The 15,855-nt window shown below is 39.8% G+C and overlaps 1 protein-coding gene across 2 annotated transcripts; it reads right to left on the bottom strand.

The window, feature by feature from the left end:
- Positions 1-2,822: 2,822 nt before the first annotated feature.
- Positions 2,823-7,740, bottom strand: sp8 (Sp8 transcription factor). Of its 2 annotated transcripts, none has more exons than XM_033046084.1 (2): positions 7,631-7,740; positions 2,823-7,016 (listed from the first exon to the last, which is right to left on the bottom strand). In XM_033046084.1, exons 1-2 carry the CDS (start codon positions 7,649-7,651, stop codon positions 5,646-5,648), a joined length of 1,392 nt encoding a protein of 463 aa, XP_032901975.1. In that variant the 5' UTR covers positions 7,652-7,740; the 3' UTR covers positions 2,823-5,645. The 2 variants fall into 2 exon arrangements, with proteins under 2 accessions (XP_032901975.1, XP_032901983.1); XM_033046092.1 differs by having other exon boundaries at positions 7,342-7,719.
- Between the last annotated feature and the right edge of the window lie 8,115 nt (positions 7,741-15,855).

The raw sequence follows: 15,855 nt of genomic DNA on the forward strand, positions 1-15,855 counted from the left end.
AAAGTGTTCAAAAAGGAACTGCAGATGCTGGAATATCGAAGGTACACAAAATTGTTGGGGAAACTCAGCGGGTGCAGCAGCATCTATGGAGCAAAGGAAATAGGCGACGTTTCGGGCCCGAGATTCCCCAGCAATTTTGTGTACCTCAGAGAAAGGTAGTGTTCCTGATGTAATATAGTGAATCTTCCAACACCTTGAAATCAAAAGTGACATACTTGACTTAATTAGGAAATATTTTGGACATTACATATTGTTCTCTTATTTTGATTACCGAAGTATATTTAAATTCTCCAGCATTTTTGTCTACCTAAAATATTACCGGTGTATTTTACCATACAATATGTGATGACTGTACTTTTTAATTCAAGTAGTTTCACAGATTAATGTAATTACATTTAAGAACGTCTAAGTAGAGCACAAGCTAATAATTAACATAATACCTGCAGGCAAGGTGAGATCGTTATGTCCCGTGTACAAGGTGTGGAGTTCTTGGTGCTACCGGGGAACATGTCATTGCAGTGTTGTGGACGTACCGCGGGGTGACGCTGTCCAGCCAGGGTGTTGAGTTCGAACCATGACTTTGCGGAAACCTGTCAGACTTATGTGATTTCAATTTCCCGCTATCTTGACTGCTTGTCTTCGCCCCAAAAAAAACGCAAGTTTAGATTTATTGATTGCGCTTAAAACGCTATGAACCTCCGTTTACGTTGCAGTTTAGAGGGGAAATTGGGATTATCGTGTTTTTTATCCAATGCCTATAAAAATAGCCCACAAGAGTAATAATTTGAATTTTAAATATCGAACCGTTCATTTTCCACAAGAGGTCTGTGAATGATCTGAATGCACGTGTTGCTTTAACTTTTCGTAAGTTATTCTCTATAAATCGCTGCGGTTCTTTGTGCGTCCCTGGTGCCGCAATAAATCCTTAATAGCACGAAAGTTTTCTCTGGAGCGGTTTATAGTCTGCTGGTACTGATTGCTGAAATGACTGAAAATGGTTTCAAACCATTTACATTTCAACTAAATTGGATCATTATAAATAATTAGCGCAGATCGTTTTGATGCATTCGTGAAAGGAGGCCGAGATTTACATTACTTTGCTTTCAGATATCCACTTTAATTTTTGGGGAGGCGTTTCTTGGCGATGCTAGTATCCGCTCAGAAACACTGCATTGGAAATTCGGGTCTTACGAGTATTTGAGTTTAAAAAAATTACAAAGTAAAATAAAACTCAAAAAAGGCTGGACACGGAAGAGCTTTGTTTGATAAGTGTTACAGCGAGCCATACATTTAATTGGATGCACAAATTAATGGAAACTGTATTTTATTAGATTAAACACGGGGGGTGGGATAATTTACGTTCGCCTGTCTTCCAGGCACTCGATAATTAATTTGAAAATATTTTACACCGAGTAAGGAAACTTGGTGATATTTACAAACGTACCAGCAATCAGATTACGAACAATTTGGATTAAATACTTTGCGCGTTTGAAAGTTTGATCGCGACAATAAGGAAAAAATTACTTTTCTCACCGCCACAAAAAAAATAAACGCTTTTTTTTTTCATTTACATTGTTCCCTTTGCACCATGTCGACTTGATGGTGGATGGGGAAAGGGTCAATATCACCTGCCCACGCATATTAACAATTGTCACTGCAGTGAATTAAACCAATTAGCGCAGAAATCCGCAGGATTTGCGGAAAGGTGCGACGCTCTATATCTCCCTTCCTCCCCTCTCGCATCTCACACATATTCATCACCCTTCCCTGCGTTTTTAAAACCATGGGAAATTGCACCTCGACTGCATGAATAGAGAAAGGATTGAATCAAAATCGTTAAACTTGCAGGTTATTAGCAACTAACAACAACAATTTAAAAAAAATCAACATCAGCAACAGACGAAAGTTGTTTCTGACACTATTTAGCTGGTGATCGACACTGTGCCAGTTATCCTAGGGTCGAAAACCCCCCATCACTGCTTCAGATCCCGCAAACTTGCACGCTATCCTATATACTGTGGGCTCTCCTCTTCTTAGCCACTATCCTCCAAATTTTAATAAAAAGAAGCCACTCTATGATGTTCCAAATAATATGTCCTAAAGGAAAAACAATATTTTGTCAATATATTTAATTAAACAATTAGTTTAATAAATTATTAAAAACTGAAAATAGTATTTTTAATCTAATACTTTGAAGCTGCACGTTCACCTTAAAAAAATATAAACAGCTTAATATCGGTTTTACTGGTGTAACTTTTCGTAACAGGACAATTTCACATTGCTACGTTAGGTGCCCTCGCTAAATGAAAGGCAGCAGATTGCCCACAAGTTGAGAGTTTACTTGTTGACGGACAACAGGTTGACCTGAAGGGCAACAGTGATCTCAGCACTGCCTTGATCAGTGAGCTGTGATTTGCAACCTTTGGTCTCAAATCAGATAAGAAACCGTTTACTTTCTACTGCCTCTGTGCCATTCTCTATGCACACCTCGTATTACAATATAATGAGCTTTGAATTCGATTGAAAATGCACGGTGAAGCAAAATATGGCTTACACGATGTGGCCCGCTCAAATAATACAAATATAAAGGAAATGAATTGCGGGATCATCATTTAAAATATGATATTTAAAATATAAGTTGTTCAAAAATTATTTTAAAATGCGACCGACTTTTTAATACACTGACAGAAAATAAACCATGGGAAGGTAGAGCAATAAATACAGACACCATAAAGTTTGTCATACAACGATAATTGTTTAGAACACGACCTGGCAATTGACTGCTTCGCAGTAGGGCTCTGAGATGGAAACAAAAGACAAAATGGTGAAATATATATTTATTGATATCGTCACTCTAACCGCAATCAACCGCATGCGTAGATACAGACGGGTGAAAAATGCTGCTTTTACAAACATAATGTATTTAAATACTGACTTACATGTTTGGCCTGGACAGTGCAACTTTACGATCAGAAAAAATAGAAGCACAAGTGTGATTGGGAACGGAAATCAATTTAGACAGGCCCCGATCGAATACATAACTTTTATTTGAGAGCTTTTTGTGGATTTCCTTAATTTAACCTGACACGATACAATGCCTATAACTGAGCGTCCAAAGGCCAAAGCCCATTGCTACTGGTTAATTGATAATTACAAAGACAGCAGCTTTATGTAAACGGCACAATAAGTATTGTAATGCCAGGGAATAGGTCTTTGAAACTTTTACAACTGGAGTTAACGATATTCAGATAACGTCCCAGATCTCCGGAGCCTTTGAACGTTTCCACATACATAAATAAAGCTTTTAAAATTAACAGGAACCCTTTGATATCAATGGTTGTGATGCAGCCTGGTCACTTGAGATTGCTCTTAGGACGTTTAACATACAAATGCCTCCTGTTTAATGCACACAATGCCTGGAGCAATTTAAAAGGAATAGATTGTTTGTAAAGTAAATCAAACTTTCAGCGAAAAAAAATCGTAGTGGAATATCAAAGTAAATTGGAACAATAGTTCTTCTGCTGGTTCTCTTTTTTTCTTATTTAATTCGACGAGGCAATATTTAGTTTTCGGTCAAACTAAGCAACCTGCAACTTAAGCAGGAAACGGAAATTTGCATAAACGAAGGGAATGTATTCATTTTAATGTGCCATCCTATATTGCAGGACTCCTCTTACAGCTAATTGGAAGTGTTACCCCATGTCAGCTTTTTGTACTATCTAAATGAGACATTTTAAAATTATATATATATAATATATGTATATATATATATATATTTAATTGCAGCAACTCATAAACTAGAGGGCTACGTATATCACTCGAGATATGGTACAGGAGATACAAGTAGGTGTTTGGAAACCCTACCTTGCGTCTTATGTAAAAAAAACATGAATGATCTTTCATAAAATTGTATCTAAAACAGCGTTTGATCGTTGATGATTGCTGCACATATATTACTTTATTTTGGTACACACATTTCAGATACAATTAATTCCATGTCTGTGCCGACATACAAAGAAAATGTATTAAATACAGTCTTGGGACATGCTCTCTCGTACGGAGAGAAGGGAACACTTCAAAAGTGCACGGAACACGACAGAATTCAAAACTCCACAGTATCTTTGCCTCTTTTTGTACGGTTCATGACGATGGGCCACTTTAATAAGTGCACCTATTCGTATTTTTACAATTCTGTTTTCATAAAGTAGTTTGGTCAGAGATTATAGACTTTGTCTCCAGTTTATATGAAAGTTTAAATACTTTACTTTAAAAAAAAACAAATGCACGTAGACAACAGATCAAATCTAGTCCAGGATTTATTCTATATTTTGGGGTTTGCTGCAAACCCACTCGTTACGAAATATATGCGAAAATTGCTTTAAACTATCTGACTGCCAGTATATGCAAATAAGTAGATACATGCTCCATTAAATAAAATAAAAAAGCCATTCAACATTTACCATACATCGTCTGCTTCATTCTTTAAGATGTTATTTTTTTCACAAATCCAACAGAAAAAGGAAACAAAAGTTCTCAAAGTGCGTCTTGGATACACCTTAAGATATATTAATTCAAAAAATCGCAATGAATTCTCCAGCATCATCTCACTATTATTTCTTGACAACAACCAAAAATCCCTTAGATTTACCCTTATATATGTTCAAATATTTTTTTCGGAAGAATTTACAGGAAAATACTGTACAAAAATCGTCTCCTGGACAAATAACATTTCGAACCTAGATACCAGTGGAGCGATTAGTTAATAATTAACTATCTTAATCTTTTCCCCAGTTTTACAAAGGCTTGCAGATATTTTACAGTTGCTGTTATCCTTTTTATTCTCACTGCAGAGCGCCGTCGATCGTGTTTGAAAACAATTTGCCACTTTATTATTTGACAACGAAAATAATAAGTACGTTAATGTATATGTTCAAATACTTGTCGAAGAATTTACAGGAGAAAAAAATACTATACATACAAATCATTTCCAGAGAAGCAGAATTTCCAATCGGAGCTAGAAGTATTGGAGCTTCTTCAGGTAGTTCCGGACAAAAAGAAACGCGTGAATGCGACATTATTGAAGTCTAATATTTGGAATATTTTGACAATTTTGCGAAATCTTTCAACCCACGGAAACTAACATTCTCGATTAACATAGAACTTTTGGAGAACAAATATCGAAACCAACTTGTGCGACTACAAAGTTGATAAATTTACCGAGCGGTGTTTAAAAGGCAGGCACTGTGTAATCCATCCGCGAGAGAGAAACATTTGGTCTCAAAATAAAACTTTAAAAGAAAAATGTTTCGAACTGATCAAAAAGATTTCTTTGAAGCCGGGACACTTTAATTAGTGCTCGCATTCGCATTTTTATCGGGCATAACTATACCAGCAGGTAATTAGTAAAAACAGGAGGTATTGCTACCTGGATCATTAAATCACACAATTTTGGACCTGGGACCTGGTGAGATTTACACTGGGATATATTTTTTTCTTTTTGTCCCGAGCTATCTGGTCTATGCTAGCAAAGCAGATTTGGATGCATTCTTGATCTTTTCTTTAAGCCCCCTCCTCGTTTTACTTACACGAGAACCTGTTAAGTTTTAAGCATACTTTTTGTTTGCCGGTCGCTTGTTCCAACGTCCTCACTCTAGACCATTGTTGTGACCATTGAGCGCGGCTGCCGAGCCGCCAAGGGCTGCCGCCTGCAACAGCTCCGGGGAGTGGCAGCGTGGGGAGCCGGGGGCGCTGTGCTCACTGTCGGTGTCCTTCTTGCTGTCGCTGTCCCCTCCGATGGCCGCGACGCCCCCGACCCCGATGGCCTGGTGTGTCTTGACGTGTTTGCTCAGGTGGTCGCTCCGCATGAAGCGCTTGTTGCAGACGGGGCAGGCGAACCTCTTCTCGCCGGTGTGGGTGCGGAGGTGGCGCTGTAGCTCGTCCGAGCGGGTGAAGCGCTTGCCGCAGAAGAGCCAGTTGCAAACGAAGGGTCTCTCGCCCGTGTGCCAGCGCAGGTGGGCTTTCAGGTGCGAGGTTTTGCCGTATACCTTGCCGCAGCCCGGGATGTGGCAGCTGTGCAGCCCTTTCCTCCGGAGGCTGGCTCCAGCCGGCCCCAGTCGCTCAGCCTCCTGGCAGTTGGGGCAATCGCAGGTCGCACGTCCCGAGTAGCGCCTGGCCGAAGAGCGCGGAGATGCGCCCAGGGTGGCTGGGCTACCCAGCATTGAGTTGGCGGCCAGCGGCGAAGGGGCCGAGTCCTGGTAAGAGGGCGGTAAAACGGGCTTGAAGCCATCCTGGGTGATCAGGTGTTGGCCGCTGGACAGGAGGTGAGAAGATGCTCCGTTGATGCCGGCCGTGCTGAAGGCCGAATGGCTGAGACCCGAATAGTCCGAGTTGTAGCCGCCAAGAGGGGAATGAAGCGGAGATTGGAGCCCGCTGGAGTGTAAGGAGGACGGCAAGGCCCCGTTGGGGTTCTGAACATCAATCCAACCAGCTGTTCCCGGGTGCACGTCCCACCAAGCCGATGCTCCGCTCCCCACATCCCCAGCTATCCCTGGATGGGACGGTTTGAACCAGGACTCGTACGGGTGTGCCATCCCGACCCTGGGGTAGATGCCTTGTAAACTGTTTTGCAGACTGTCCACTGTGGTATGAACTTTGGAGATGAAGACCGGTTGGGCAGCGTCCTGTGAGTTACTGGAGCATGGCGACTGAAAGACCGAGTACTCGTTCCCAAAGGGCGACGTTGACGAGGTGTTGGAGGTGAGGGAGAAAGCGCTGCTCCCCGACGAGCAGTTGACACTGAATGAATCTGACAGTCCTGCCCCGTTCCGGGAGCCAGAGACCCCAAAGCCGGAAAGACTGGAGTTGTTGTTGCAACTGGAAGCTGATCTTTTCCAGGGATGGAATCCTTTTCCATAGGACGGGTTGTCCGACAGGGAGGGCGACGGACTCGGGCTGCCGATTTTATTACATGTAGCAGCCAACATTGCCAAAGGAGTTGATCCTAGCCTCGGTTCTTCCTGCAAAAAAGAACAAACACCAAAAAAAAAATGCACACAGTTGCAATAAGCCCTGTCGGATACTAGCACATTAACACGGCGTTTTACAACCAGTTTGCACCGGCATGTTTAAAGTAGCACTGTTAATTTAAATATGCGTAAATATTTTCAGCAAGAAGGCAAATCGGTAGGAAATGCGTTGCGATCACTTGTGGCGTGCGCAAAATTTTAGCTGATCGTTTAACGCAATGTGCAAACTTTACGAATAAAAAAAAATAAGGAATTGGGCCTCACCCAACTCTAGAAACGGTTAAAAAAAAAAAAAAAAAGAGCAGAACTAACATACCTGTAGAACTTGATGGATCGTGATCTACAAATTCCCAGGTAACTGCTGAAAATATTTTTTAAGGCCTCCCTCTGCCTCTCAGTGGGATCGCGCTGAGAGGAAGTTTGTGCAAATGCCCTCAGAGCGATGTTAAACTGAAATGTGACTCGGCCCCTCTTTTACCTCTCGCTTTAAAAAAAAAACTCAACAAGAGACTGATAGCCCTGCCTTGACTGGGACTTTTTTAAACACCTCGAATCCCTACAATAAAGAGCTAATTAAACCAGCAAAAGAAAATCCTTAGACTCACCCCCAGAAGTGAAGTTGCCATCACAAAAAACTGCCCTCCTTAGAGGATCTCTTTTTTATTATTTATAAATCAGAGCACTTTTTTTTAGAGGTGTGCAATACAATGATCAGTTCCGCCCCATTCAACCACAATTGTAGCGCCTCTCGCCTTTGAAGTACCGCTAAACCGCCTCCAGCCAATCAGCTTCTCCATTGTCGTGACACAAGACATTATGACGTCACCCAGTGCACTCTTCCACTCAGCTCCTCGGCAAAAAGATTACACGCGAGCCCGGACTTGAGTAAATGTGTTATTTTATTCAAATTGCATTTTTCTTTCTGCTGCTTTGAAGGTTGCCTTGTCCTATATTTCAGCCGTCAACAGATAAGCTCTGGGCTGCATTCAGTCATTTATTCGCTCCCATTAATTCCTAATTCCATACCATATCTAGCTTTTGCTAATACTCATCGCGATATGTATTATACTGATGTCTGTGTGCAAATTGAATGTAACACAATATGTTTGTTTCTCAGTGACCGGGCTACGTCTTAAATAAATGTTGTTGAAAATAGTTGTCCGCAGTTAAAGCTCGTGTTTCTGCGTTTTAATTGATAATTGATTGGCTGTATTCGATTTTGTTTTATTTAAAAGCATTTAACTCCATTCAATTCCCACCACTCCACTAAAGAAAAAGTACAACTGCATTAGAAACATATTTTCAGTTATGCATCTGATCTCTCATCCTGAATGGCACCGGTTTCAGAGAATATCCCAAACAATGCTTGAAGTCAAGTTCCACGGAAGTAATTATTCCTTTAATTAGCTCTCCTTGTTTTGACTCGATTTGTAGATTGCCCACGACTTATTAAAATTAAAATATAAAAAAGGGAACATGATAAGGATTTTGAAGGAACCTTTTTCGCCATTGATGTTTGATTGCCATACATAAACGCCAGCTGATTTTTCACCCATAAATAACAACCACAATCCCGTGAAAGCAAGAGAACGAAGTATAGATGCCCCGGTTAGACAAACTGCATTGAATTTGTAAAACTCCGTTTTTTCCCAAGGGTTGGTTTCTAGTTTGGGTGTATGGTCGACTGTAAGGGACTGCATCTCTGTTACCCTATTTAATATATAGATATTTCAAAGTAACCTTTTTGCTAAAACGATCGTGTTCATGAAAATTGATGTCGTGTTTATTTGAGCTTGTTGATGGTGATGATTTTAGCATGTTGAGAAGGCGTGACCGGACAGCCCAGAAGGAGGAAGGGGTGGGGAAAGGAGGGAACTCCGTTTAACAAATAAAAGAATTAACTTTGCCTTACCGACCTCTTTAATTATATATATATTATATTATATATATTATATATATATATATATATATATAATATACATGTATGTTATAAATAACAAATGTAATATACAAATTACATTCTCAAAAATGGGCATTGCTCAATGTTTTAATTCCTCCTTTTCCTATTGTTGCTAATGATATTTTCTGGTCGTATGTATGTTGTACCAGCCTGTTTTAGAATAATTGACAAGTACGTGGGTAACTGGCATTCAGTAACAGAAAGTAAACCAGCAATAGAAGGGAATTTGAATTTGGCCCTTTTAACACAGATATCAACGTAAGCTGCTCTTAAATAATAATGTTAAATATGAGCCAAACATATTGTTAGATGCAAGCAACTGCCGAAGATCAGTGTGGAGTGCAGTAAATCAGTCTGAGAAAATAGCAGGTACAAAATTACAGCGTTTAGCGTTTTCCGTGTTTAAAAATAAACAGTAAAAGTCGTTATATTGTTCCTCTAGGAATCTATTGATTTTGATCGATTTTATCTACATTTTCTTTTCAAATGTTTCCTTATTTCCAAAAATACGTATCTCTACCGTTCAACAAGTTCTTAGTTACCTTCAGTTATAAACTCTATATCTAATAGTAGAATAATGTTTAATCAATATTATTGGGGACATATGTGGCCAAAGGCTTCTTCCAAAGCACGCTAGTGCAATAAGGAGGCTCACAATTATCTGGGAAATTCATGGAAAATGTACATATGATGCAAATATAAACATTTTAAATCGTGGAAAATGCAACAAAATACTAAACTAACCTTATAGGAACAATCCAAGTGTACACACCATTGATCTACACCTTTGAATATCATTTATTTCGTATTTAAATGTTCTCCGTTGAAACTTTGGCTCTTAGACTATTTTAATTGTTTCCTTAAAAACACTCTAAAAGTGTGTACATAACATCTTTGGGGAGTTATGTTTTTCCTCAAAACTACGTTGAAATTTTGTAAGCGCAGCAAAAGTTTTCATTGTTATTAATGTATTATATTCTTTGGGAGATGCCGGTGGTTCGTGCTCTATTTAATCTGTTTCACTTATGAGATCAGGTATTTCCTGGTGCAATTTCTTTACCTACAACAAAAGCCCAATAATTGTGACTGATTCTTGAAACAATCAGAAATATCAGCCGGCGGTTAATTACACCTAAACACACTCCTTCGATATTTCTAGAGATAAATTTACCCGATATTCGTGTGTTTGCACAGTTGATACCCTTTTGCTATCTATTGCTAGGGACTGATTCGGAAAATCAGAAGTTGAACTAATTCTGATATTACATTCGCTTACTACACACAGTATTCGTAACATGAACGATGTTCGTGGCTATTTTACAAATAAATAATTTTCTTCCAACATTTTTGTTAGGGTAATAGGCCAGTGCAATATGTTTGTTATATGTTACAACCTGGGATTACTCCATTCAATTGTAGAGACTGGAAATAATTCAGTGGAAAATACTTTCAAGCAGATTTTCCCAGTGTCAGAAGCGAGATTCTAGTAGAATGCAAGTTCTCTCCTAATAAAGAAAGAATGCATTAGCATTCAGCGTGCGCCTACAGCATAAATTTCATTTGAATTTCAAATTTAATAAACCAGGAGGTTTTTAATCATCCCCGGTTTTATTTGTTTGATATTAACATGCTTATTGACCGGGTCTGTTGACCAGTTTGATCATTACAGGACAGCAAAAAGTTAATTAAAACGACCACAGCTCCTTAATCATATCATCTGTCTCATCCATGTCGGTTGCTTTATTACAGGCTATGATTGATAGTTGTACAGATTAATTTCTCTGTTTCTTCGATTTGGAGAACAGCTTTAGGTATCTAATTTACATCCTAGGATCAACCGAAGGCACATCTGGACGTATCTATTACTCGATTTTGTGGCATAAAAAGGGGAGACGTTCAAAAATCTACCGATCAGACCTTTCATGTCCGGGACGGTTTTCGCTATTACTGAGCAGCCGCGACTGTTAGCGGAATTAAGGTTCTGCTCGGGATCTGACATGATTTAGGTAAACGCCTGAATCAGGTTGTAATTAATGAGACTGGATCGGTGGCTGGACGGTTTGTAAAACACTTCACGCCCGGGATATCAGTTATGAAGCTTGTAATAAATTTTGATCTGTTGACATCGCAATTATCCAGTACACATTGTCATATGTTTATCTTTGTGCTTCCAAGGAGAATAAAACCACTTACTTATTGACCTCTCCCATATTTTGTTCCTCTCTCTCTCTCTCTCTCTCTCTCCGTATATCTATTTGTCCAAGGTTCCTGTCACTAGCCCCAGCTTCTTCCTCACTATTCCCTTTCCACCCTTTCCGTTTTCTCTTCTACCCCTCTTTAAACCTCCCGATCCCACCCGCAACTCTCCAGTCTGATTCCAGCGACGCGGTGTTCCCGTTGTTCATTTACACGCTTCTTCAGTTTCATTGATGCGGTTTTAATCCTGGTGTACTGTGATGTGGTGTTTGTCCTCACGATTTCTCCAAATATCCCCGATTTTCCATTCACCTCCCACCTGTCATCTCGCTGTTTCAACCATCACACTTTCACCTTCATTTTATTCCGTATTTCCCCATGTACCGTTCCCATTTCTCAGCAGATTGCTCCCTTCGCTAACAGCTTTTGTCATTGCCGATAGCGTCCCCGCCACTTTTTTTGTTTGTTTTCCTCGTTTCCTTTCCTCAATTCGCTTCTATCTGTTTTTCTTTATTTGAAACCCCCTAACGCTTGTGCATATAAGGGTGGCAAGAGAGAGAGTCGAGAGAGAGAGTCGAGAGAGAGAGTCGAGAGAGAGAGTCGAGAGAGAGAGTCGAGAGAGAGAGTCGAGAGAGAGAGTCGAGAGAGAGAGTCGAGAGAGAGAGAGACGAGAGAGAGAGAGACGAGAGAGAGAGAGAGAGAGAGAGAGAGAGAGAGAGAGAGAGAGAGAGAGAGAGAGAGAGAGAGAGAGAGAGACAGAGACACAGAGAGACAGAGACACAGCGAGAGAGAGAGATAGAGACACAGCGAGAGAGAGAGACAGAGAGACAGAGAGAGACAGAGAGAGAGACAGAGACACAGAGAGAGAGAGGGGGCGGGGGGAGGGGGAGCACTACAAACGCCAGCACACATGTTCTCTCCCTCTGATACCCTCTTCAACCTTATCGATTAGGCACATTTGAGCCCTGCCAGGAAAAAAAACCACATTGGTACCACAAGGAGAGTATCAACCGTCTCCTCCAGACGGTTGACAATTGCAATCGCCGCTAGAGGAAGATAAATGTTACTTAGGGAATAGTGTTTAATTACAAATAATCTAGGACCTGTTCGTCCTCTGGTGTAATCAAAACATGTGTTAAAAAACCTTGCTCAAGGTCTTACTGCTACAATGAATTGAGTGAGTGTAATAGAATACATTCTGCATTTCTACCACAAAGCATTTTGCGCAATAATTATATTGCGCGGATTAATCTAAATCATTATTTATCTGGAAAGGTGTGTGGGGGTGGGTGGGGGGGGGGGGGGGGTATACCAGGAAATATAAGACACAGGACGATGCGTAGTATATAGGTTTATGGGCAATAGTGAACAGATGTCCCTATTTATACCATAATTTTCCCACATGCCTGTTGTACAGTGCCATCATGAAATCTTGCTCTAAACCTGTCCCATTCGTTTCTATAATGGGCACGTTATTCCGGACCACTGAACACGAACAAATGTCTTTAATATCGCGTGCCTCGGAATAATTCAGGTCGGATCCAAGAAAAAAAAAGTATTTCAGCATTGATCGTAGGGAACTTGCTCAAAAGATCTTTGCAAATATGGTATAATTTACAGAGCAACTATATAATACGAGGTGAACTACGAAGCCCTTTGCGGCGTAAACTGCTTATAATTACCTACCAGAGCAATTAGCTGACTATCACGAAGAAATTAGATCGCTCAATGTAGCATAAATAATGCGAATAATTTTGTAAGTATAATGGAAAAGCAAGAGCTGTTTTTTGTCCATAAGGAAATAACACATCCTGCTGTACAGGCTTTGCGTGTGTGCGTAGATATATAAGCCTAGAGATATTTATGAATTAAGGTTAAGCAAACCCATTTTGTCTGTGCTTTCTCTGTTGTATCTGTCTCTATCTACCTATCTATCTATCTATCTATCTATCTATCTATCTATCTATCTATCTATCTATCTATCTATCTATCTATCTATCTATCTATCTATCTATCTACCTATCTATCTATCTATCTGTCTGTCTGTCTGTCTGTCTGTCTGTCTGTCTGTCTGTCTGTCTGTCCCTACCTACCTACCTGTCTGTCTGTCTGTCTGTCTGTCTGTCTGTCTGTCTGTCTGTCTGTCTGTCTGTCTATCCGTCCTTCCGCTGCCTGTCGGTGTGGCTGCAATGCTGCCTGTCTGTCTCTGAGTGTTTGCCTATCCATCCATCTGTTTTATAATCTGGGTTGCGTCTTGGGCATTGCAATGCATCCATCACTGTGATTTTGTTCAAAGGAAAATAAATAATCTAGATAATCAAACAGAGCACAGTACGTGCGACAGAGAGCGAGAGAATATATAACTTGGATCAAAATTGGTAAGGCCAGGATGGAGCGAAATGCAGACCAGACCTATATACGTGCGATTTTTTCCATTATGGCTTTATCACTATTTTGGGTGGATGGAAAAACTCTTTCGGGCTGGAGTTTTCAGAGGTAATCATGGAAGTCAACGAATTCATATTTTAACTCCGACCTGTCCACTCGTGTTACAAATATTTTAAGTTCTACGGGTCACTGAGTTTAGGTATTAAAACATGGGAAATAACATTGTATTTATCCAAGTTCGCAGGTCATGTTGAATGTAAGATATCAAAAATATATATCTGGTAAGAAAATAGATATATCCAAGGTACAAGTACCCAAGTAAGTGGAAAGACTCGACTCCACACACATTTGCAATATTCCTGAATAAAGTAATGTTTTTGAAATAAACGCGGAATCGATGAACACGAACCAGTTTCCGAAACTAAATCCACACTGGTCTTTAAACCCCGAGATTCACTTTAGCTCAACTCTGACATGCCCTTGGTATTTCTGGGCGGTAAATTGATGCACAAACAACGGCTTTTATAATTTAAAAAAGTTCTCGGAAGAAATTGCTACATTTAACAGTGTTACATTTGAGAAGAACTCAACAGTGCCATAGCGCCAGTTGAAATAGAAAGTGTGCATTTAAAATCGAAACAACAGTTTCTTACTAAGGAAATAAATACAGCAGACAAGAATACGAGTACTGCAGCTGCCGGGGCGCGTCACTTCTGCAATTGAAGTTTGTAGCAGTACACTGCTATCTTATTTAGTCGCACAATTTTCAGGAGACTTCTTTATTTCAATAAAACTACGAAGTTTTCATCCTGTTTTTCAGGTGTTGTTCAAAGCGTCCATATATTTACATCATATATGTTTTTTGTACTTCAGAATTAAAACAATTATGTTACTGAATAACTCATCGTATCTTTAATGATGTAGTGTTATAACACAACTAAAGTTCCAGGAATTTCATAATAATTGGCAGATTTATCACTGCGATTTAAATTTCTAAGAGTATCTCAGATTGCATAGCGTGTAAATGAAATATATTTTAAAATCTTTTTAAAATACTTTTTTTATCCTCACAGAACTACTTTTATTTTGGCTGCAATGGAACAACAGCGTGAGTTCAAGTCTTAATTTTCTAATAAAAGAAGATCTACCAAACAATTTTAATCCCAGGAGATTTCGTTAAAATATAAAATTTGTTTGAGCACATCTGAAGTTTCAGCCGTTGCCTGCTCTGAATTGCTTAAGTGATCAATTGGCTTATTGTATGCAGACGCACCAACGTGTAAACTTGACATTAGAGCCAATTAATGAAAAGTCTCGAGACAATGGGGTCGATAATAATGTTTTTTATTGAAGGTGTTTGGGGCGTTCTTTTACTTCCGCCTGACTTCAAGTCGTAATGTGATCTTTAGGCTAGAGAGGTCGGTGAAGCTTCTCGATATCACAATCCCGGCGGGTAAACCACAAGAGCACGATGAGTGTTTTCGAAGGCAATTAATGGATTGCACAAAAAATGAAAATAATGAGTGCTAGATTACTTGCAGTGATGGAAAACACTTGCGTGAGAATTAGCAATGGTTCCAGGCTCATTTTGCTTGTTGGTATTTTGTAAAGAAAAACTTAAAACATAGGACTAAAACGCATATCCGTCATAAATTGCATGAAATACATTTTATTCTAAGACCTTGTTCCATATGTGTAGGAAGGAATTGCAGATACTGGTTTACACCGAAAATAGACAACAAATGCTGGAATAACTCAGACTGAAGAACGGTCTCGACCCGAAACGTCACCATTTGTTCTCTCCAGAGATGATGCCCCTCCCGCTGAGTTACTCCAGCTTTTTGTGTCAACCTCCCTTCTTCCATATGTTCTCATTATGACCTGAACTGACCTGACGCATCCAGGAACTAATGAAACGAGCCATATCTGTGTGGGTAAATTCACCGCAAAGCCTTTACATGGAATGGAAGAATCAACGATTGTATTTTAAAATGTAAACGTAACACAATATTCATTTGTAAGAACGGAAATATTACCTGAAACAAAGAGATCTGTGATAGTCGAGAAGGAAAAGTAGTGTTGGTGCTGTGAATGGGACGTTATTCTACTAACGTATCTATCGCTTTGGCGTCCCTCCCTTCTGTGTAACAAATACATTTTGGGGAAAAAAACTCACAAATTAATAAACTTATCATTGGATGTTTTATGCCGCACTATCATTTCCTCTCTCAAAACATATTCTGGTTGTTACTTGCAGTGGCAACGGTATAATCTAATGGCGACCGG

Source organism: Amblyraja radiata, chromosome 2 (assembly GCF_010909765.2).
Source record: "Amblyraja radiata isolate CabotCenter1 chromosome 2, sAmbRad1.1.pri, whole genome shotgun sequence".
In the NCBI taxonomy this organism is placed as follows: Eukaryota; Metazoa; Chordata; class Chondrichthyes; order Rajiformes; family Rajidae; genus Amblyraja; species Amblyraja radiata.